General features: G+C 43.5%; 1 protein-coding gene across 1 annotated transcript; it reads right to left on the reverse strand.

The window, feature by feature from the left end:
- Positions 1 to 301: 301 nt before the first annotated feature.
- FAM89B (family with sequence similarity 89 member B) lies at positions 302 to 21,088 on the reverse strand. The gene is made up of 2 exons (XM_085625834.1): positions 20,828 to 21,088; positions 302 to 5,001 (listed from the first exon to the last, which is right to left on the reverse strand). Exons 1-2 carry the CDS (start codon positions 21,086 to 21,088, stop codon positions 4,729 to 4,731), a joined length of 534 nt encoding a protein of 177 aa, XP_085481960.1. The 3' UTR covers positions 302 to 4,728.
- Between the last annotated feature and the right edge of the window lie 4,176 nt (positions 21,089 to 25,264).

Here is a 25,264-nt window from a genome sequence, read left to right on the forward strand (position 1 = left end):
GTTTCTTCCAAGATAGTGTATATGCAAAGGGAGTACACCCGCACTCCCTTGTGTAAGCACTGCATCTCTGTGTCCTGCCTCAAACTATTGTACTATGGCAGCAACATGTTTGTAAAACCTTATACAACTTTCAAATGTAACAGAACTCCGATATCATGCATAATAGGCAGACTATCCGTTACTAGGTTTCAACCTAAAATAACTGATACAACACCCCTGAAAGGGAAACAAATGTAATCAGTGTAAGCATATCAATACTGGTAGATACCTGCATAACCACACACTAAAACGTCATCGAACGTGAAGGGGAATATGTCATTTTTATTTCATTTTGAAGGGGCAACACTTTGTCATACAAGGTAGCTGAAGGGGCAACACTTTGTCATACAAGGTAGCAGTTAGAAATAATTTAAGATAACTCTGCTTAAGGTTTGCGGAATGTCACCAAAATAGTGTTTTTCCTTCATTTCGATTCGTCCAGTTTTGTGTGCTTGGATTAAAAGGTGCAGGGTTTAGAAGCATGTTTTGGATCAGATTAAATTATTTTATACATTGTAGAGAATCTGGGAGCATTAAAATCATATTAGATCTTTTGGCAGTGTTTGATTCATTCATTGTTGGTGAAACAGCCATCTCATAAGAATCTTCACCAACATGTACAATCAGCCCCCATTTCTACAAGTCAGTATTGACATCATATCCTCAACTGCCAAACACATTAGGCTTTAAACATTCAATGCAAGGTGTTGTGAAAGGCATCGATGAAAAGAATGCTGGCACCCTGTGCTTAGGATAGTGGCGAAATCATGAGAAGACTTTCCACATTCCCATACAACTGATAGCTGTAAGGTGCCCCATTGTTATATACGACACCTTCAGTTAATCCTGGCTTTTTACCCAACTGCATTTTACTTGTGGAGCCCATAGTTACATAGTTAACAGCAAAGTATCAAGTCCCAGAATATAATGCGAGGTTTGATAAAAGGTCAAGACTGACTTAAAGTGAGACATTATTCATAGAGACACTTGGCAGCTAAGAATGTTTACACAAAAACAGTACCACATTAATGCAGTCAGACAAAGAGTGAAGAAAAGAAGTGGTGAGCATGCTTAAAGCATCCACTCCAGGTGCCTTAGAATGCAGAAATACAAATTAACCTGGTATAATTAAAAAAAACTGTAAAGGTTTCACAAAGTACTATACTGTTGGCAGGGTTAACAACCCCTACAATGCAATAATATTCAGTAAGGAGTAGGTGAATGTTCCCAAACTGTGTCCAGGACTTTATTAAAAGATTTGAATATAGCACCCGTAGGTTTTTAATCCAGTATTAGTCCTGTAAACCCGACAGAGGGCCAGATTTAGATTTCAGTAGACGGATTACTCTGTCACAACAGTGATGGATATCCCATCCGCCAAATTTAAATCCCATAGGATATTATGGGATTTATATTTCGGCAGACGGAATACCGGTCACCGATGTGATGGAGTAACCCATACACTTAAATATAAATCAGGCCCAGAGTCTTGACACAGTTATTGTGAGAGGATATGTGAGAGGGTAATGAGATCTAAGTGTCTGAGAGTGGAATGCACAGACTTAAGATTAAAAGAGTCTAACATCAAGGTCTATTGGGCTCACTGAAAGACAGTATATACCTTGTATTAATTCTCCTTTAAATTAAATATGTACTTTATAACAATCACAGCAAAAAAAACATATTATATAAAAACAGGAAAAACAGTTTGTCTGTTTTGAGAGTTGAATGAATTAGGCAGCTGAATAAGCAACAATAAGCACTGATTTCAAAAGACTTGGAAAAACACTGAGAAAATACCACCAAAATACACAAAAAAATACATACTGAAAACACGGCAGCATAATAGGTTACCAACGCAAAAGTGCTGCACAATGAAAACACTACTTTGTACACTACTCGTGCCAACATTATAATGTCGGGCTGGTAACCACATTGTCTGCCTGGTATCTCTCTTGCGTCTCATTCAAGGTGGCCTCTTTCTCTACCCAGGTCAAGCTGATTGCTATAACTAGTGTAGAAATTTAGCGACAGCCATTACAGATAATGTGGTCAGTTTTGCAGAGATTTGTAACAAATGTTGCATTTTATTAGGTGCATTGCCTCTGCATTATTTAAAAACATTTATTATTTTAGTGGATTAGGCACTTTTTGTGCTTGGAGCTGCGGAAAAGAATTGAAAGCATGGTTTGGGTTATAACATTATTTTGAGAGACACTATTTCAGTTTTTGTTGTGACCTCTTTGCAGGACATTGCCTATCAGCCACACATTCTATGTGTTCTAGAGCTTCATGGAATACTTTTATCTTGTACATGGTTGAATAACATTTGTTGCAAAGTTATTCAACACTACCACCTTTTTTAAAAGATTCTTTAAACACAGTGGCTTTCTGCAGGAGTGTAGTTCAGACATCTCATATGAGAACTGGTCAATGTGGGTACTAACAACCCTTTTATTATGATTTAGCACTATGTAGATTCATCACAGAGTAATTATCAGGATGTACTAATGCTAACTGATTGGTACGGATTTATTCAATCTAAGGAGCAATTGAGGATATTTTAGGAATCAAAACAGACTTGCCCGTCACACCTCCTGAAACCAGGTGTGTCAATCCACTAAGCTCAATAGTTTAAGAACTGTACATGTGTGCAGCCAAACAAGCATATGTTGCAACGTCCCGATGATCAAACTGAAAATGTATTTTTAGCCAAAAAGTCAGACAGGAGTACCTTTCTGATAATGGAATCAAAAATATTTTGTGAGTTGTCATTTCACAAATGGAATTTTCTGGCAATTGGCAAACTGAGCCTTAATCTTGAAATAATTTGATGAAAACTGGGTTTAAAGTGCTATGTATTAAAACGTGTAGTCGCTACTTTTTAGTTGTCAAATCAAGCATTCCCCCTTCTAAAGAATCTGTCACATGCCTTATAAACCCCACCCACCGACAATAACCTATTTTAGACCATTCCTTCTTTGGCCTGTACCACCCATCAGAGCAATTCCATGAGGAGCAAGACCTTAGGCCTCGCTCCCCGAGGGTACCCCATTGGAGTGTTTTACACGTGAAGCAGATTAAGTAATTTGCCCGGAATAAATGGACATTGAGCGGCATCCAGGACTCCTGCCTGGTTGGTTCCTCAGTTCCATAGTTAGCTGCTCTGCCCATTAGGCCACATCTCCTCTCACGTGGTCTTTTTTCCCCACACTTTGTAGCCCATCCCCTCTCAAACCTCTCATGGAAGTGCTATGATGCTCCTGCTGTGAAATGAGAGACTGGTATGACATTTCTGCCATGGTTGTTTTAGGTTCCCATACTGGCCCTGCTGGGTAGCTTACACATGCAAAAGTACACAGTAATTACACCAATTGTATGGTAATGCTTTAATTTTGTTTCATAAATACATTACATAGCACCATTTTTTCACATACCAGGCCCTCAGTAGAAATTCTACTCAGATCTTTGTAAAGATTTCTTTTGACACAAATGCAGTCCCTGATTCTTCGTGAAGGATGCACTGTGGTGAAAGGTATAGATGCACTGGCAGCGGGACAGAGCTGGCTCACATCTCCTGCAGGCTGGCTTTTTCCAGTAAATGACACTAGTGGCAGGGCACTCACAGCTTCTATAGTCCCTGCAGTTGGTGTTGTGGTGCAGGATATGAAGGACCTCGCATGGGTCTTCAAACCTCCTCTTACACAACTCTGTTACCCAGGTTCATGCGCACGTAGCTGATCTGGTGTCGTTTTTTGCTTTGTATTCTAAGTCCTGTTTATCCCCTTGTAAAATCAGGACTACTGGCCTGATGTACAAATTTTCGAATCGCAAAAAAGGGCTGCAAATTGTGCAGCGACTTTTTGCAAATGAAAAGGAATTTCGTGGTGCTGTCTATATGCTAAAAGGTTAGTTCACAAAATTCGGAATCACAGTGGATCGCAATTCGACCTACCTCATTATTATGTATGAGACAGATCACTCGGGTCAGCAGACCACCACGTCTGTGGCTGCTTTTAAATAAAGCAAATTTTTTTTAATGCAGGTCATTTTCCTAACAGGAAAATTTCCCTAAAAGGGAAATTGGATGGGTTCAAAAATAAGATGAAAAAACTTAAACAAACCTTTTTTAGGAATACCCCTAAAAACGTTTTTTGTCAACATACTCAAAGGGGAAGGGGTGCCCTGAGAACCCCCGCTCCCATTTGCGAATGGCTAACATCTCTTCAATGCCCCGGGAAGGGGTATGAGTTAGTAATTATGTCTGTGGGAATTGACATCTCTTGCAGTTCCTGCTTCTCCCATCTGGAGGCACTGTAATGAATTGCACAAAGTTACAAAGTACCCATGATCCTATTTTCTCTGCATGCAACACTGCAAGGAATCAGGCAAGAGTGCTGGCCGTACTAGAGCATACAATCCCAGCAGAAAGCTGTAGAACTGGGAAAAAAGGAATCTACAAGCATTACCCTGCCAGACTCTCTTGCAAGCATCCAAACTTCACCGCTGCAAGTTAGGTCTGCGTTCCAGGAGACACTGAAAACATCCAGCAAAAATGCAAAAAGTCACCCACAAAATAAATACAACAGTCTGGTAGAGAGGGTGAAAAGGGAAATAAACGTGGGGAAATGGAAAATTAAATTACAATCCAGGATGTGAAGATGCAGAGGTCAATGATTCTCATAGTTGTTAGATGGTGATGTGAAAAGATTCCTGCAGCCACTGGTCGCGTGAGTTCTGCGGCTGCGCCACACTGAGGGGACGCAGCTGTGGGGCCTCCGTCCCAGGACTGGGCAGGCTCGCCTCGAAGTCCTCATCCTCGTCTGAGAAGCCCGCAGCGTAGGAGCCCTCGGAGTGCACGGACGAGGACATGTCCTGGTACAGACCCTTGTACTCCTGGATGGATTCGTAGAGGGACCACAGCTGACACAGAAGAGACATGTCAAGCTGACGCAGGCCAACCTAGGTGGGAGAGAAGGAGACAGCACATCAGGAGAGCCACTTAATACAATATTGCGTGTCAGCAGTAGTGAGACATCGAGGGGTGAAGCTGAAGACTACGTATGGCTTTATCAAAACAGCAGATGGAAAAAACAGACCCAGTCATTTTCTTGGGGTGTGGGAGTATCTAAATTATTACCAAGGTGGCAAACTATGAAAGCTGTAGTTTTATGGAAGATAAGTTGGATTTTAATGTTTTTCCTCTGTAAACACTTCAATGGAGTACAGTGAAATATACAAATGCTCTAGACTGAACTCTGATGTCAAGTCACTCAGTAAAATTTCAATTTGAACTACCAAGATGGTTCAATTTGGTTGTTGACTTACACAGAGACACATTGGTTTCGCAGTGCATTTTGAGGGAAGTGCACCTCCATGTTTTTGTTCAGCTTGCTTGGTGATCTTTTGGTGATTTTTGCTTTTCAGCCACAAACTTCAAAACAATCAGTTTGTTGTCAAAAAACAATTGTAAAAGTCTGTGATTCGCAATTGAGTTTTTCCCCCCAATGCGCTAGGGACATTTTTACGTTTCTTTTCTGGTACCACATTGCCTCAGGAAGGAAAAATCTTTGCCGTTAGCTCTACCCTTAACAGGGGGAGCGGGGTATCATCATAGTGACCTAGCCAGTGGGTGGTATGAGTTACCATATCAAGGGCTTTTCATGGTAGAGCCAGAAACTCCGGGGCCAACTGAAGTCAGATAAACTGTTCTCCCACCTCAAAGAGGAAGGAAAGTAGCACATTTTAGCTGGCCAGGAGGACCACCAACTTATGTTGATGCTCAATCGCCGCTAAACTCTAAATGAGACCCCAACTCTCCTGAAGGCTTAAGACACCAGGGACAGCCCACACAGGGGTGACCAGAATGATGTTTGTTTTAAAGCCCCAATTTTCAGAGGGTGGGCTCAAAGTTATAAATGCCAAAGTAGACAGCGGAGAGAGTATAGGATTGCAGAGGAATGCCACAATATTGATCCAGGGCGCTGGAGTCGAGCCAGCTTTCAAGGATAACCCATGACTTGGTAAATAATACCGATTTAGAAATTTCAATATTTGTGGAGCAATGCTGGAGACCTGTGACAAAGTCATTCAGATTCAAGAAAGGAATACAGGGGGTACAAAAGGCTATATTGTGTATTATTCAGTAGGAGTGCTGCTAGAAAAAGAGTTTCACACGTCTTGGGACTTCAACAAGAGCTATGAAGGACTATAGAAATGATGCAATACAACACACACATGTTAGTTATCCTGTGCGGACTGCTGCCGCCAAACCAGCTCCGCATTCACTTTGTTTTCATTTAGTACTAAACAGCTCAACCCTTCTTCCTCTCAGACAAGCATAGGCAAAGCTAGTAGGTCTCGCCTATGAGAGAGCTATTGGCTTCGGCAGTGTGTTTTAGCCTTTTTGTACACTAGTGTAACTGCTGTTCAACATGACTTGGTGGGGTGAGGTAGATTGAGGTAGAGTGGAATGGCATAGATTGGTGTGGTTGGAAGTGGAGTAGATTGGAGTGTTTAGAAGGGGTAGATTGGAGTTGGGTGGAGTGGGATAGATTGGTGATATGTAGATTGGAGTGGGGTTGGGTGGACTGTGGAGAGTGGAGCAGACTGGGTTAGAGTGGAGTGGGGTAGATTGTGGCAGACTAGAGTGGGGTGATTGGAGTGGAATGGGGTAGATTGGAGTGGAGTCAGGTACATTGTAGTGGAGTGGGGGAGACTGGAGGGGTGGGGGAGTGGATTAGTGTAGACTGGAGAGCAGTGGGGTAGATAGTAGTGGGTAGATTAGGTAAGTGATATGGCGTGGAGTGGCATAGAGTGGTGTGGCGTATCATAGGGTGTCTTAGAGTAGAGGGGAGTGCCATGTCAGAGTGGAGTGACGTGGAGTGTCGTAGGATGGAGTGGCATAGAGTGGAAGGGAATAGAGTGGAGTAGACCATTTCAGAGTGGAGGGTGTACAGCGGAGTGGCGTATGCATGGCGAGGTAACGCACTGCCATTACAGAGAACATATTTTCAATTAAAATGACCATTACATTTGCCCAGACATACAGTTTTGCTGTGCACAACAATGTGTGGAAATGTCATCACCTAGTGTTTTGATCATATTCAAATTTGTTTCTACCAAAACTACAGAATTACTCCACCCCCCCAAAAAAATAAAAAACTTACTTTGAACTTTCCAAATTCTGATATATTGTGAAATATCAGCACAGTTCATTTTTGTTATGTGCTAGAAAAAATCCTTTTGTTTCACAGCTATAATGTCACAAATTCTCTCACTTCAAAGCCACAGAAAGAAGAGTAAACACCAAGCTCCTTTAGAAGGCCAAGCCTAACATTTGACCTCTGTCTTTGATTGCACAGCAAATGTGACAAAATAGGAACAAGATTTAAAGGCCTGTTTACAGAAAACGATGCTCCACCAGATGAATGAAATGAAGCCGAATAGACTCTACAGCAAATAAAGTCAGCAAATAGAATGCCAGCAAATGAGAGTTACAAACCACAGAGACAATGGTCAGCAATGGGCAGAATGCATTCCCTGGGAAGCTTTCAGAATGCCCACAAGAACCAGCTGTGCTGTTATTGGGCTTCGACCTAAAAAACGAAGAATGCCGAAGCGAGTTAATGATATGCCCACAGCAGTTGCACCAGGGATTTCCGCCGCAGGACAGAAAACTATTATAAGCACAAAGGAAACACAACTCTGCGCATTCATTTCAACCACCATCTGTGAAATCCAGCACCAAGCGAGGAAAGATTCCACCTGAGGTTGAAATGCTGCAATTTTCTGGCAAAACAAGTCATTGTTTACACATTTCCTGCAGGAAACTGAGGCGCTGTGTAGGATAGTTTTGCTAAAAAAAAACTGGAGCTCTGCATACAATAAAATGTATAAAGCTAATAAAGCGTTTTCCCCACAGTAGCACGTTTTTAAAAATAGGATTTAAAAAACAGAGCAAAAAATAAGATTTGCACCTCAATTAGCGTTTTATACTTAGGAGGCAAAATTCACCCCTCCCCCCCCCATGTTAACCATACAAAATGGTTGCCACTAGTTTTGAATCTTTTTTCCTCCGAATGTAACAAGCATTGGCAATGCCAATAGGTTTCGCATTTGCAAGAGTTAAAGCTACTGGTGTTGTAAATGAGAATGTCTTTTACCCATGTGTGAAGTGACAGTATGGAGTGGAATTATGTAGGTTGCATTGAAATTGTTCGTTGCTGAACTGTGTAGCGTGGAATTGTATGGTGTTTAGTGTACATGTCTAGTGGAATTATGTGACATGGTCTGCAGTGGAATTATGTGGAAAGTAATTGTTGTTTTGAGTGTACTAGAATTATGTGGCGTGGGATTGTGTGTTATGGAGTGGAATTATGTGGAATGGTATTTTGTGTTGTGTAGTGGAATGGTGGAGTTTAACTACGTGGTGCGTTGTTGAATTTGATAGCATTATGTGGTAATCTGTGGCGTGGATTGGATGTATGTGGTGTGTTGTGTATATGTGTTGAGTTGAATTACGAGGTGTGTTGTCGAACTGTGTGGTGTAGAATGGTAGTGTGTGGAGTGGAATGGTGTTGCGTAGAACTGTGTTGCGCTGAATGAAATCATGCGGATAGGAGTTATGTGGCATGATGGCTCGGTTGGAAGGAATACAAGAGAGGTGACAATAGAGAGAAGGAAAAGCTAGTAAGGATGAGAGTGCATAACATGGGAAAACGACAGAATGAAGGGGAGAGAAGAAAAAGAACGCAGAAAAAGTGGATAGAGCGGCAAGTGAGAGAAAGACTAGAGGATGGAAGAGCGAGTGGAGGGCAGAAAAGGGAATGAAAGGAGGAAAAGGGACAGCAAGAGGAGTGCGAGAAAGGAGAATGAAGAGGAAGAAAAGAGAAGAGTGATAAGAGTAGAGGAGGAGGGAAGCAGACTCAGAACGGGGAGAGCTGGACCGGCTGCAGTCAGTACAGTCGATGCTGGTCAGCACATGAGCCTCACTGAACTCTTAATGTAATCCCTACATGTTCACGTTAAGCTAAAGCTTTTGAACTGTGGTGTTCAATCCGGGGCTTTTGGATTTTCCATTGCTGGAGCATAAGGGGGGAGAGAAATAGCGAGTGCCTCAGTCAGACGTGAATAACCACCGACTGAGTCTCGTCTTGCTTTTTTGTATCCACTTGAATCAAATTATTTTTCACTATCATGGTGGCTGGGATTCAAACCCAATGTTGATTTCCCAACAACACTATTTTGAGGAAAGGCCTCAAGACCTGGCTCTTCGGCTGAACCACAATGCCTTGCAACAGATCTGCAGTCATCCAACCCCCCCCCCCCCCCCCCCCGGTCAGTGGGCTCATGCAAACCTTGGGCCCGGTGCCACTGCACTTGCTGCCCCACATATTGCTGCATCTCTGTTGTGTACAACATTAAGGCCTGATACCTGCATATCTGGTGTGGTGGGGGTGTGTCTTGGTTTGAAAGAGTACATTCGGAGAGTCTCCAGGGCTGCTGATCCTAGAGAAACTTAACACAGATTCTGCCATCAACGACTGGACTCTCCAACTACTGGAGAGAAGCCATTTATTAAGGGGTTGAAACACTCAAACAGCCCCCTTAAAGATATTCCCCAAATGAGAAGAGACAGAAACGTTCATTAAGGCAACAACAGAGGGGACTTGTGCACATGTACAGAAGAAGGTTCTTAAGGCAGACACTCAGAGCCTCAAAGCACCGTCCCCAAAACACAGAACAAGCTGGACACTGGTACCAAACGCGTTGTGTCTGCAAAAGTGCTGCTTTGAAACTAGGGACAGAATCGGAAAATGAACAAAGTACAAAGATTCAAGGGGTCAATGAGACAGCAAACAACTGCCCCAGAGGCGACCAGGTGTAGGCAGCAACTCCAGTTAAAACTAGGGCGCATTGCATTGAATAAGAAAATGCCAATATTGCTAAATGCCTGCCTCAAAATCACAGCCACAGACACACCCCTACCAAACCCTCAAGACCCATCCCAATCAATCTGTGGAGTAACGGCACTTCTCTTTCCGTTTAAAGCACGGTTTGCGGCCAATTAAGTAAGCCAGTAAAGATTTACCATCACGTTTGGCCTTGGTGCCAAGCCAATTTATTCTAGGGGTAATGTTTAAAAAATAAAATTAAAAAAAAAGGTATACATTGACTGTCATACTCTGCTGCACTTAACTGTGTTCCCTTAATACCGCCCCAGCCTTTAACTTCATTGTATGGTGCACTGATGTATTTTTTTTCTGTTTCGGGCTCTGGTCATCGAAGATACAGAGCGAAGTCAAAGCTATGTCTTCGCTTGCTCAAACAGTCCCCACAACAGGTGACCATTTCACAACTCTCCGTGAATTAATGTGCTGAAAATTGAACAGCAACGAGTGAGCAAATTGATGAACCAAAGCTCCTAACCCTGGTAGTATTAACCCTGGGAAAATGGAGCCAAGTAGTTTCCAACATAACTTCCCTGAGAAAGTTGCAACATGTTTTAGTCTTTGCAGGCTTTTCTGTGGGGATAATCAAGAAATATTTCAAAGACTTTGGACCATATCTCACCCTCCCAACAAATGGCTCAGTCAAGGCATTCTCAACATTCATACTTCCTGGAAGAACTTCGCCTCCCAGAGAATCAGGAATGTGCAATGGTTCTATTCCACTGAACCAAATCAGAGCTGGAGCTGGAAAGCAGACATGATGCTTACCAACAGGATGTCAGATGTATTGTGGTTCTACTACCGCAGTCATTCGACCGCAGAAAGAGAACATAGCAGGAAACAAGTTATGTAGCTTCTTCTGTGTGTATATAGTGGTGTTTGCCAAAACCTTACTAAACCCACTTCACTGGAAAGTGAAAGTAAGATCCCTAAAGATCCCTAAACAAACATGTAACGTAGTGGGAGAGGTAGCGAACAGGGGCAACAAGCAATGCAGCGGGAGGTGCGGCCATAATGATGAAAGATGAAGCGCGGTGGCCGGGAACAAAGTAGTGTTTACTGAAACCTTTATGGCATGTGTCACGTGACAAGGTCTGAAGCAGTGCTAAAGTAACATGGCAGGAGGGACGGCAAGCAACGGAGGTGGAAATGAAGCCAGGGGCAGGCTCCATGGGAGGGAACTAAACACCAAAAGGCGGGACAAAGACAACAAAGGGACCATGATTGTACGAGGGACACTGCAAGGAACCAATGGAAAATGATGGGCGCGCACAAAGCCCACAGAGTAGATACAGCAGGTCTCAGAGACAGCGCATACGCTGCCTAGGCGAGACCTAAAGAGGCATAATCTAGGCAAAATGCCCTGTGACATAAGACCTTCTGTAGAGAGCAAGGGATTCCACCATCAAGCCCGTTCATGGGCTGGACAATAAAGTTAACTTAATTGGTAATTGCAATAAGTTCATTATGCTGCCCGCCTCATGAAGTTTCCCAATCGGGGAGACTGTGCAGCTCCTGAAATCCCTGGCAGGGGAAGCCTGTGCACAGCACCTCCCTGTTAGAAAGCAAGAGGAGGATGGCAGGCATGAGCAGCAGCTTCCCTGCTGGGGCAGTTGTTTTAAAAACATGGATCTAGCAATCAACTTAATGTAATTATCATTAAGGCAAATGCACTACAAGCCCCCTTACAGTGATGCTAAAAACAACTGTTTCTGCTCCTGGCACCACAGGAAAAGAGGAAGATCCAGGTGGCGAGCCCAACTAAATACAACACCCCACCCCCCCCCCCCCTTCTCGGCGGAATGGAAATTCATCCACCAGGGTCAGGGGTGGAAGTCTCACGCTGGCTGTGGCTACCTTATCACACCAAGTGGCCACTGAAAACACACTATGTTCGGCAGTGAGGAAACACTAATCTGCTGTCCCCTTTAGTGACCCCCCTGTGGCCATCCACCTTTATATTGCATAGATCCTATTTCCCAAAACGTCTTTCGTTGTTTCAGCCGATGCTTTACTCGGCCAGTGACACCATGTGTGATATTGGACATGCCTTTGCAACTATTTTTGTTTAGTTTTATAAAATCTGCAGTGCTGTACTCCTACTCGGAATCCTGAGGCTCCATTCACACAGCCCGCACCCTGACGCTTAGCTTGATCCTCGCGAGCTCCCCAGGTCCTCGTGGGTTATGCGGCTTGCATCGTAACTATTTAACCAATTCCTTCGCTTATTTCCCGGACTACCGCCCCACGAATGTAGGTTTTCGAACCCATCGACAAGCCCGACCGGGCTGCCTCGGAATTCCTATCGTGTACTACACAAACCTGACTCGCCCTTTTGGACCAATCCTCCCTATTCTTCGCCGCTCCCCTGGCTCACCTATCAGCCCACACGGAATTTTGACATCCGTCGAGCCCAGGTTTTGACGGTTTTTGACGGGGCGCTTCATCCTAATTGTTTCCCGCTTTTTATCGCTGGCTCTAATTCTTGCCTATACCTCATTCCGGACTACAACACTAGGATCGTCTAGTTTTGGCTGGCGCGGCTGCGCAACAGTTACTAATTGATTGGGTCATCCTCTCACTGCTTTCTCCCAGGCAATTATTTATCAATTCCTTGTCCTGAAGAGATCCCACTACGTGTTTAGGGATCGAAACGTCGTCGACAATCATTTCTAAACTCCAGTGTATTACAAAATTGAAATGTCGGAGTATGAAATGTTTTATTGACTTTTTGATAACAATTACCTTTGAGCACCAAAAAGTCACCTTTTAAAATCACTTGCCTGGGTACCGGAAATCGGCTGATTTCCTATTACCCTGCCACCAACTCACTCACTGTTTTATTAATTTTCTCACTATTTACAGTAATTTTTTAGTTATTTTTGCATTGTCTAAACATAAAACCCAATTTTTCATTGAACTAATTGTGGCACTTTAATTTACTCGAATTGAATGGGACCACTGTTCCTTTATAATAATATTTACACCCTTGGTCCCTTCTGACTCCTAGGGTCTCCTTGTTCCTTATAAACGTACTCCTACTCGGAATCCTTTTGTAGAAATAACAATAAGGTTCAAAGGGCGATGCCAGCGGAATTGCTGGTTTTGGAATTGACTGAGCGGCCAGCGTCAAGATTCATGAATGGATTTCAGCTACTTCACAACATTCGTTAATTAACATCACACAAAAGGTGCTAGTCACACATTTTGAAAAGCTCTCTCGTGTAATGTATGACAAAAGTGTGTCCTCGAAAGAGGGTCTCACATACAGTGTAAACCTGTTCAGAAAGGATACCCATGGACTCAATTATCTAATTCTTACAGAATACCTTGGTTTCCTATTTAGGCATTTTTAACATGAGGAATTGCTCGTCTTTCAGTGGGTCTTTCTTGGACAACCTGGGAGAAGTTGGCGAGCTACTGAAAGCTACAAACAGGCTCGATCCCGATGCCTGGGTCTGGCTCAGTTCTAAGTCATTTTAGAACCACAAGTTGAAAACGATCAGAGCTTTCACGGGTGGCCATACACTGTACACTAGGTGGCCTTGCCTGTGAATACCCTTCAAATATCCCTGCTCCCAAAAAAATTGTGTAGCATAACCTGTGTCTGATGTAAAGCACTCATATCTTTGGGCATGGTTTGCCTTAAGTAAAGTTGCCAAAAATAAAAGGTGGATTCTGACTGTCACCCACACTCTAATCTCATCTGAGAGAATTATGGAGGACTTTTTGAACTTTTGACGTGAGAAAAAGATAGACATATAGTGGCAGAATTGCACTGTGAAACTGGAAATTTACAGATCAATCCCAGCTTCACAAAGTCTGTGATCCTAGGTAAATACATTACATCACTGAAAGTCATTTTTGTTCAGAATCACATATCAGAGAAAGTTCAAATTCTAAGTTTGAGGTGTGCGCTGTACGAAAACCTCTCATGTTTGATTTAATAGCCTGTAATGTTTCTCCATCTATGATGATTATCTAGGCAACAAACTGGGTACAAAGGACAACGAATAGCATTGTCATCAGTGTGGGGGCAGGAATGTTTCTCAGTTCACATGCAAATATTCTGACTTTTAATACTTCTGAACGCACAAATAATATTGTATGTACCAATGTAAAATGCTTCCCCATGTTGAAATAAGTTCTTCTCAAATTTCAGAAAAAGAGTGTATCATATCATTCAACCGTGATGCTAAATATTTTCAAGACTCCGCTTGTGTACTGGATTTTAGAGCCATATACACAACTCTTGGCTCAGCTCTAGCTCGGTCCTCCCAATAAATATGTTGGCTCGCCCGCCTCTACAACCGGACATATAATGGAAAATTATTTCTATAGAAGAAAGTAAAAAAAATGAAGGTCTGAAAACTGAAAAGAAAAAGCAGCGTTCTTCCCTAACAAACAGATAGCTGGACAGAAATAAATGTGATGGCTCAGTACAAGAAACCATCACTGTTTGAATGGGATAGCCAGAGATGAAGATGCTGGGTGGTAGAGGGAATACAATTCTCATCAATCATATTAACACCACATACATGGTTGAGTCACTAGCTTGCAAGTCTCCTCATTATACAATAAACAGCCTTGCTAACCAGTAGGAAGGGACCCTCCTGCACAGGGTGAGATGCAGGGACTCCTAGGATGTGCTGACAGTGCATCTGTCCTGGCGGACAGAGAACTTCCCAGAGGCTTGGCAGAAAGAGTGCAACATTTTCCTTCCATTGTTGCAGCTATTAAAGAACATATCAACACAACTTCCTGCTTAAACTTTCACCCCACCAGGTGGCCATTTTGAATTCAGTGATCTTTTCCCAAAAGGTTGCTGGGATGGCAACTTCTCATCAGCTTATTGTTATGTTACACAGGCTTTTGTAGACGTTAGGACCAATTCACAAACTGCACTTATAGTACTTTTGTAGCACTACAAAATGTACTACAAAATGCAATTCACAAACTAAGTGCAAAGTTTTACACATTACCTATACTTATGTGTGCAGACTTCTCTGCCCCAGATCCGAAGTCTCTGCACACTTAGGTATAAGCATTAGTAGTAAATGTGGGTGGGAGGGGGTAGGAAAAGTGGTAGACTTACTACAAAATGGGTGGCATTAGAGGGAAGGAAAATGGTTTAGGGAGGTTCAGGGAAGGGGTTTGGGGGATGGACATCACCCACCCACACAAGAGTTAGCCAAGCGCGTTATTCAGGGGGTGGAGAAAAGTAACTTACCCTTTTGTAGTACGTTTACACTCGGAGTTTGTGTATACCAAAAGTAATAAACTTGCTCTAAAGTATAAATTTACTCAAAAGTGTAAGTTACCTTTGTGAAATAGGCCCTTTGTGCCTCATGCATCTCAAGGGCTACTTCTGGACATGCGTCCACCACCTGATAAGTTGTCATAATTGTGCACCACTTCAAATAAAGGCAATCAGAAATCTCTACACAAATTAGAGAATACTTAAGAGTACTCTACAGGGGCAGATCTTATATGTGAAGAACAGAGGATGCAGTGTTCTGTACTCTATAAAATGTATAACAAAAAAAAGTGAATACTTATTGAGCTGGGAACCTGAACATAAAAGTTATATACTTCTACAGTGTAGTGCGCACCAAGCCGTGCATACTGCACTCACCCACAAGTAGTAACAATGCAAGCTTCACTCATGTGCACACACATTAGCTACAGCACTTGCCAAAGCAGTGCACATTTCCTCAAGGACATTTAATTGGCACAATAAGGGTAACAGTAGAGCACACTTCCCCTACAGCACAGGTCCAGCAGTAATACATAGTAACAGGGCCGGACTGGCTGTAGAGGGCACAGGCGTTTTTCCAGTGGGTCGGAAGAGTGGGGGCCAGATTTGGAACGGTGGGAGCAGTGCTGCAATTTCTGCCCCCTGTAACAAAATCAGAAGCTGTGTTTCCCACCAACCCCCCGGGGCTGGCATGACTTAATTGTCAGGAATGGTTTGCGTGCTCAGTCTGGCCGTGCATAGGAAAAGGTCCTGCACGGGCATCAGAATTTCAGGTTTTTCCTCACATTTCTAAACACCTTAGCACAGGTTGTGTTCTCGGTGCTAGGTCTTGGCGAGGCTTGGACATCAAGACGTTGAGGGACCCGTTTCCTCGTGTTTTCCACTTAAACCTAGATTGCTGACTCCGGATGTTGGACTAGAACAGAGATTACAGATATGACCAATTTCCAGGGTATATTCCTGGTTGTATTTCATTAAATTACCACAGAGCATTTTATGAACGATGAAAACTATTCCAAATTGTATTCACTGTTCAATGAGAAGACAAGCTAGTGGCTTGAAGGCGGGGGAATGCCTGTGCTTTTCATTTGCAATCACATCCATGTAGGTTTATTTTGTTAACTTTGGTCGATTCGGGATTTGGCTATAGGTGAACCTGCAAAGTTACAATAATCCAGTTTTGAGAGGATTTGCGTTCTGGTTACTTCAATTGCCACACACCTTTCGAGTACAAATTCGAAATGGTGTCTTTAAGGTTTATATCCATATTGCATGCTATTGAAAAAAAAAGAGAAAAAAAATCCCCACTTTCTATGTTCCTAAAACCTTACATGAAAAACTGACCTGGCCTTGAACTTTCGATTTTCCTTCCATTATTTATTTCAAATGCCTCCCTCGTTCCCTTCTAAATGCTTCTTGTGTATACAGACTACTCTAAATTGCATGTCTGTATTTAATCTGTCTTATTTCTTTAACCTAATAATATCTATTTATTTCATCACCCATTTGCTTCTCACGTATCACTCTCTAATGCACATACCCAAGTCATGAATCTACCACAAAGAAACTGGAGAAATGCAGAGCTATAGGACGCAATTTCAATTCAATTGAACTGGACGGGTAGAGATCAATGACTGATGCCTTTGTCAGCATATTTAACTGCTTTTGACCACTGGATTTAAATGTATATTTCACTGCTGTCCTACATTTCCTGATGTCTGCTCAGGGACACAAGGCTCACCAAGTGCCCGAGGTCATGTGAAACGGAGACCATTGGTAGTCTTTCAGCTTATTCTAAGCATTTTGGACCTACTGAGGCATATGCAGCTTTCCCTCATCAAATGGTGGATATGTTATAAATGCTGTTAAAACTCTTTACTCCAGGCTGATGCGGGACTTTAGGTGGCCTGCCTAAATCTGTATTTGCAAGATGTGATGCTCGCTAATCTGCAGTGCTCTAAAGTACCTTTCCAAAAAGTCTGTAAATCCTTAAAGACTAATTTCTGACATCTATACAAAAGATTTGACCCCTTTAAGAGTCACTCAAGAAACCATGGTTTGTTTTTGTGGCTGTCTGAGCAGGGTCAGTGATACACCGCATCAAATGTGTCAGACAGGTAGAAGAGGATGTAGGCTTGGACGGTGGTCAAATAAGTTCACCATCTTCCTCTTTCATGATGTTGCTTTGGTAGACTTTCTTGAAATTCCAAGTGATAACTGGCAGGTTTTGCGGGTCTGCAGAAGGTTTCTTTAAGACCGAGGTCACCACTGCATGCCACAGAAAGCCAGCTAAGCCGATAAGTAGGAAGGAGTCATTATTCAAGGTTGAAGTGGCTGTTGTCATCACTATGAATTTCTTGATCTGTGGCTCTAAATTATCCTACACAAGCCTAAAAGGAGTGTTCATTACAGTTTTCTTGCCTCGAGGATTCTATCAGCAAAACACACTTTGCTGGCTCTTAAATCATGGCAACAATTAGATGGATGTTGCAATGGGTGGTGTCCACCGTGGACTTGTGTTAAGCTTGCTCCACTTTACATTCTTTTCAGCTTGGAAAGCTCCTATCTCGACCATTTGCTGTTCACGGTTGGTCCAGCTCTCTCTTCAAAAAAAAAAAAAAGCAACCTCAAATTACTGCATCTGTATGGAGGTAACTCCCTCCTCCATGGCCTCCTAGACTCCACACTGGCACCCCACACACTGCAGGGCATCTCATCCCGTGCCTGAAGAAGTATGATCACCCCCATCCTGGCGGAAGTCCATTGCCTCCTCTTGCCAGCCTGCCCCATGCTGAAAACCGGATGCATCAATTACAAAGCCATCATGACCCGCACCCTTGGTAATCTTACAGGCACGGTCACTATCTCCGGTGCTTCTCAGCATACCTGCAGACAGGACACCGTAAGATTATAAAATGGAAAAAAATAAAAGAAGAAGATGGTAGGCCTGTTCCGTGTGTTTACACGGGATCCAGCACAACATCCCTGTGTCTACCAGGACGGTCCCGATGTTGCCCAAACTTAGGAAAGAGCTGAAAATTAATCTCTTAAAAAAACGCTACATCACACTGCATTAACAGTCCTAAAACCGGCAACCTTTCCTATCACTCATTGACTTTATGCTCGTCTTTGAGCAAGCACAGCACTCTGCTATTGGCTAGGTTTGCACTATAGAAATACAACATACATACATCCTGAAGTTAGACTATTGCCCTATAAGTGTAACCACCTCCAGGGTAGCTAAAATGTTACTAATAATTAGTTAACAGTTGGGCTGGATGGGATGTCATCTGCTTTCGGTGAGCTATGAATTTTCTTGAATAGTTCCTCTAATGAGAAACGTTAATGTCTCCTGCTCTAGCTAAAGAAGGTGGTCCTTTCATCTAGATAGTAGGAAGTGCTGCAGAAACGCAGGGACTGCAAATACAGTCGAAGGAGAGAGCACGGGGTAGCAAGGGGGGGGGGGGGGAGGCCGAGCAACAGCAAAGGCGCTTAGTGGGCATATACCTATAGGTCAAGACACATTGAGATTGACAACTGCTGGGGGAGCACACTGGTGGGGAGGGGAGGGATGAGGGAGGAAAGGGATAGTAGTTTTGGTGTTGGGGAAAGCTAGGGGAAGTAGATATCAGGGGGTGCTGAAGGACAAGAGTTTCCGGAGGGTAGGTAACGAGAGTATGGGTAATAATGTAAACTCTTGTGGTTGCACAATATGACAACTATGTACGGGTGAAGGGAGGGCAAATTATATCTGTGTATTAAATGCAACAAATGTGAGGAAGAAGATGTTGAGATGGAAATGGCAAATAATAAAAAAAATGTTATTAAAAAAAAATAGTAGGAAGTGCTGCAGAACTTACATTTGGTGAGACTGAAGTGTGGTCAGACAAGGAAAAGGGCGTGATTGCAATGTCTAGTAGTCAAAGACTTGATAGAAAATCTGATAACGTGCGTTAGGCAGAGTTGAGATCGTCAATTACAAACCTCAGTGGTCTAAGTTGGTCTGCCCTTTTTTTTTTTAACCAAGGACAATTTATAATCTGTACGAATGTAAGGAAAATATGATTACTTATATCTCCAAAACATAAACTCACCAGAAATCACTAATGGTAGATGCAGCTACATTTACTACTCAAAAGAATTACCACAAATTGAAGCAAATATGTTCAACTGCTGACGACCACATCACCCACTGAACATACTCATATCAAGTTTGCGAATTCTGCCCCATTTAAGGAATGTATCCTAAAACACCACAAGAATACCTGATCTCTGCGTATTACAATTGTGAAAGTGATAGTACTTAGACAAACATGGCCAGTGCTAGGCATGGGCAGCTGTCCAGGGCCTCGCACTCAGCCCACCAGTATGGGGCCCCCCACACTAGTTCAACACACCACCAGCCCCCGTGTACTCCGGTCAATTAAATTGAAAGAAAAGCATCTCTTTGCAACAGGGCCCATGAGAGGGAGGGGGGCCCCTGGGCCTCTTATGGATGGTGTCCCAGGTGCACGGAAACCAGCTTTGTCCTGCAATTAGGCCTCCTGCCCAGTTGCCTATTCAGAGACACTGCAGGACACCCATGGTCAGCATTCTAACGTCATTGTCACCGCAGTTTCATCTTTCAGCCCCCCAAGCAATTCTCACACCTTCAGCCGGGTATGAGCTGTAAAAGAGGAGCTTGCAGGTGGCTGAGAGGAGGAGCTGGAGCCCAGGAAGAGTCTCCACAAAAGAAGCTTCCAGAGACAAGGTGTCACTTATGCAATTTAGAGGAGCCGCGCACATTCCCTTTTGGCCCAGGCCCCCAAAAATCCTAGCACCGCCCTATAGACGAAGGCAAGGGTACTCAACGGAAGTCAGTGAAATTGGAATTTACAATGCTATTAGACCATTTAGCAGCAATGACTTTACGGTTTATGCACTGCAGAGCGGCGAACACACATCCTGTGCATGAAAGTGGAAAACAGCACATACAGCCATGCAATTCGTCTACCTTAAGTGCCACTCGGGTGACCAGGTGACTCCAGATCACTACAGACACAATTCACAGACCGGAGCTTTTTACCACCAAATCGCAGATTTTAGGTTGTTAGTCTTCTACGTAGTGAGAAGCAAAACAAGACTACAACACCCAGAATGCATTAGGTTACAACACAGAGGTCATGTCCCTAATGACCTGGAAGGAAGTGGTCACCGCAACTACAGGAAGCGTAGCGAAGCTTCTTTTACGCACTGAGCACGTGGTCCACAAACGGAACGTATATAAATATTGACAACATGTGTATCAGATGCATTGTCAACATTAACAACACACCTAACCCTAGAGAAGCATGCAGAAATACCCATTGCGCCGTTAATATATCCTAATTCATTGTATTTTACTTATGTTAAGGCAAATTCGCAGTTTGAGCATATTTCAAATACGCATTGAAATGCCCCGAATTACCTGGTAATTCGGTAGATGACACCAAATTATGCCAACGGGGGTCTATTAAAATAAATTGAAATTCCGCTAGGGCAACGCCATAATAATAACAAATTGGACCATTCGAAGTGATAATATAAACGTGGCAGTTACCATCTCCTTGCGCAGTATGGCCAGCGCAGCGTCCAGGTTCAGAGGTCTTCCGGTGCGCCGCGCAGCATCAGCAGCACTGGAGCGGCGCGCGCGGCTCAGGTCGTCTTGGATACGAGTCTTCTTGCTGTACACGCGCTCGACCTCGCGCCACGAGCCGCCGCTGGAGTTGAGGAGGCCGCTGAGGCCTTTGGGCAGTGGGGGCAACCCCTCTATTGGGCTGGCGATGCCTGCCGCTGAGGGTGGCATTGGTAGGCCGTTCATGATGGCTGCGGGTAGACTTCTGGGTTAGCGAGGGCGTGAGCTAAGCGGTTCCTTACGATTCGAGCTTCTGTTCAAGTAAACCAGCTGCCGTGCACCTGAAGAGGCGGCGAGTACTGTGTGAAATGGTGAGTACGAGGTAAGGCGGAGGGCCTCCAAAAAACAGCTATCACCAGGCGGGTTGGGAGATGTTTAAACACCAAAAATCTCCATTTCTGGGAGTCTAAATTGGTAGTTCTGCTTAAAATGTAGGAAGAGCGAACATCTGGGATCTACGTGTTAGGCTGGAGGAGAAAGTCTCCACTATGGCGTTTTCAAGAGGTAGCGCTCTAAAGTAGTCCAAAGGAAGCGCTATACTAAAGTGAAATAATGAAATACTGAGTTGTCCTTCCTTGGGCAAATGTCCGTTGGTACAGAGAGGGCTTATCGGAGTCGGTATTGGGTGAGGGACTGCCTGACACCGTCCTAGAGCGGTTCCTTCGAAGTTGCAACGTAAGCGTCTGTCTACAGCGCCCCGTGCCAGGAGGAGGCCAAGAGACGGTCCGGAGGTCGGCTTAGGAAGTGGTGTTCGTGCACGAGGGAACGCCTGAAGCTCCAAGGGACAGTATTGCAGCAGATGCCCGGTCGCCCCTGTTCCGTACTGCTGCAGCTGGGTGTGGAAGCGGTGCTTGGTCGTTCTTCTACTTCCCCCTTGCAGCGTCTACTGCCACGAGCATGGAGGTTTATAGGATAATATAGCAGACCTTCCTCTGGTAAAGGGCGGGCGTGTTCTTCCTATAGGAGAGGATGCCTGCATCCGGTCCTCATTCGCGGAGGTTGTTCCTGTAGGGGTGGATCTTCCTGTGAGGGGTTGTTCCGATACGGTCCCTGTGTCCCCCCGCTACTGCCAGGCTCTGTCGGGGAGAGGCTGTTTCTGGGGATGCCTAGCTCTTCCTGTGGCTGGCTACCCGCGTCCGCCTTTAGATCGCAGTCCCTCGCTCCTCCAGCCGGCTGTGCTGCTTAAAGAGCAGAAGGCCCTTTGTTTGCTGCTGCTGGCACACCCCGATGGGCTCCACCCCCTGCTCCCCCACACACTACATTTAAAAGGGCCATACCAGGGCTAAAGGAGCCGCAGGATGTAACTCGAATGAAAGGGATAGCTGAATGGGCGCGGGCACTCCAATCACGAGGGTGGCCAATGTTGGAAACTGACATGCCTACTGATGTAATTTGATTAACTGGTGTATTCTTATAGAGCTACCGAGTCCTCCCATGTGAATTATGAGTAGTGCAGTCAATGTTGTTTTTGTAGAACATAAAGCGAGGGTCTGCATAACAAGACTGGCTGAACATCTCATGCCCGACAGGAGGCGCTATATACTTAAGTTATCACTAACTAGCTCTTTTATGTTGTTTGTTTACCAAACACGTGCGCTTTCGTAAACAAGATACATTTAACATACACATTATGAAGCCTTTCCGAAGGGATTCAGGAATATTCGACTTCCAAATCACGAGGCTCGTGCGAGACACGTTCTGAGATGATTAATTATTAGTATTTCGGGGAATGGGACGAACGAATATAGTAAATGTTACTCATGAAAAATTTATTCAAAATCCGTGTCACATTTCTGCTCGTGCATACTTCATTTGATAAGCGTTTCTCTGATGTGTGAATATTTTAAAATTACATTTACTCGTCTAACAGTTTGGCGATAGTGGATGAATATATTTTAACCGTGTGAATATTTTAAGCCCAGACTTAAACCAAATATTGGCAAAACCAATATGCATACATTAACAAGCCAAACACACAAGATGATGGACAGAATGTTGCACATTGGCAAGACATTCACTCCCAGTCACAGATCTGGGTTTAATCCATTGTTATTTTGCTCACCACGCCACCCCAGTTCAGACATAGCCATAGGTAAATCAGTCTTGACCCTGTGCCTCATGGGAACAGTCCAGCCCGAACTGCCAAGCCATGTCTTCCCTGGACCGGAATCAAGCATCCTAGGACCGGTTTCAGGGTTTCACCCCTATTCAGCTGATGGAGCAGGGTTTTTACTTTAAAACCGAATACCTGTTTCATTTTCGCATGTTATAACTAAAAATACTACTGATTAATTATTAAGTATTAAAAGTTTGTCAAATGTTGTCTAATCAACCTTATTAACAAGAGAATTACACGTGGGAATGCTATTGCATGCCTAAAATAATAAGTGAACTAAGTTGATGAGCAAACTGACAGAAATCAATGTTGCTTATGTGATGTTATGGTGTTTGCGCTTATAATTAATATGCATTAATGGCTTTTTATGTCGCAAATAGCTAGATAAATACACACACATAAGGGTATTAGCAGGGGAATAACACTGTATAATCATTTCCGTGCAGTAATTCTGTTTTTTTATGTTTATTTTTGCTTAAGTTGTCCAATGTGGCCTACCCAAAAATGGCTACCATCTACAGCCTGCACTTGAGTAGATGGAAATTTACAAAAAGCTTCACTCTGCCTGTGACCTTGCACCTCCGATGAACTGAAAGGCCATAAGCATGATGACAAGTCCGGGACATCTGCCAAGAGCCCCTGGAAGATGGAGAAGTTGCAAAAGTTGAAATATTGACTACACAAACTTGTTATGACCTCATCATTTGAAACAAATTTATTCAGTAGAAACATCCTTAAATGTATCAAAACTAGTCATGAACATTCAATTTTCTATTCATTATTTGGGACAATCTATGCGTGAGAAAATCTCGCATAATATCGAAAAAGTACCAAGATGACATTATTTCCGCCATTCATCCGTTTTGAACAAAGAATTGTAACTTTATAGAATGTAAATTTAGTATAAAAATGAGCAGACTAGAGAGGTCTAGCGCCACTTCTTCCCGAGCTGATGATCCGAGGTCCCTATGCTGACGGAGAGGACGATGACTCTACATGACGGCAGAAAACTCTAATTCTTCCACAGAGGACCGGTTCTGACTTAGGATCTGACATTTAGACAGAATAGGTAAATATGAGGGAAATGAATTTGCATTTAATTGGCTTTTCCTACAATTTTAGATAAAATGAACAATCTGTTTGAATTTCTGTCTCGGGTGGTTATTTCTTGTCATGTTTATTGAATTTATTTGTGTATTCTATGAAATGTTCTTGGCTAGATTTACAAGCAACTAAGCAGATGCCATTGACCTCAAAGTATAGGCAGATTGGATAGAGTTCATGAAAGGGGTTTCTCCTTTACAGGGCACGGATAGAGTGATTTAGGGTGAATGTTGGTGTAATGGGCCCCACCAGCGTGTAATGTGTGTATGCGTGTGTGACTGTGAAATCATTCCGTCCGTGGAAGTAGAGGGGATTCGGAAGCTCTGATCTGCACCAGTTTCTTGGTAGCAGAATGATGGTTTGCTATTGTCTTGATCTGGTGAAATTGCGTGTATATAGGCTTGTTGATTATTGATTGATGTTTGTACTAATACTATATGTTGAGTTGTGTTGAGTTTTATGTATTGTGAACGGCTTCTGGGACGTAGGGAGCCGATGACAGTTCCGTAGCAGAGCTGAGGGAGTGTTGCTCTCGGAAAAACGCGGGATTGTTGGCCCTGTATGCAGACAGGGGAAAACGTGTGACAATTGAAGTTGCGCGTCGCATTGTCTGGGTTCGACAAGGTAGCATCGCCGTGTGTTGCCATTAAAAACGTATTTTCTGTGTGAGAGAAGTGTATATGGTAGCGAAGGTTATCTGTGAAACTCTGGTCTTAGGTCCCAGGGATCCGTAAGGTATTCCGTTAAAGCTTACCGCTGGAGAAGTAATAGGTATTCTCGGAGCTTGTTAGAAGGACAGGGCAGAGGTAAGCGCTGCTTTGTTAACGTGTGATATAATTCTGTAGTAGGACAGACTGTTCGCTGTTCTCGGGAAAGACAGAATTCTGTGTGAATGTACTACATTTTCTGGTGTGTAAGTGCTTGTATGAGAAGGCATTCTGGTTAATTGTGAAACTCTTAGGAGCCTTCCGGAGGGAAACAGTTAATTGATGCTTGTTAGAAGGGTAAAGTAGAGGGATGTGCTACTTTATCAACGGAAGTAACGATTTGGTAGTAGGGCAGAGGTAAGCGCTGCTCTCGGGAAAGGCAGAATTCTCGTGGGAAAGGTCTTTTGCTGTTCTATGGCTAGCGAAGCAGACAAT

Source organism: Triturus cristatus, chromosome 9 (genome assembly GCF_964204655.1).
Source record: "Triturus cristatus chromosome 9, aTriCri1.1, whole genome shotgun sequence".
NCBI lineage: Eukaryota > Metazoa > Chordata > Amphibia > Caudata > Salamandridae > Triturus > Triturus cristatus.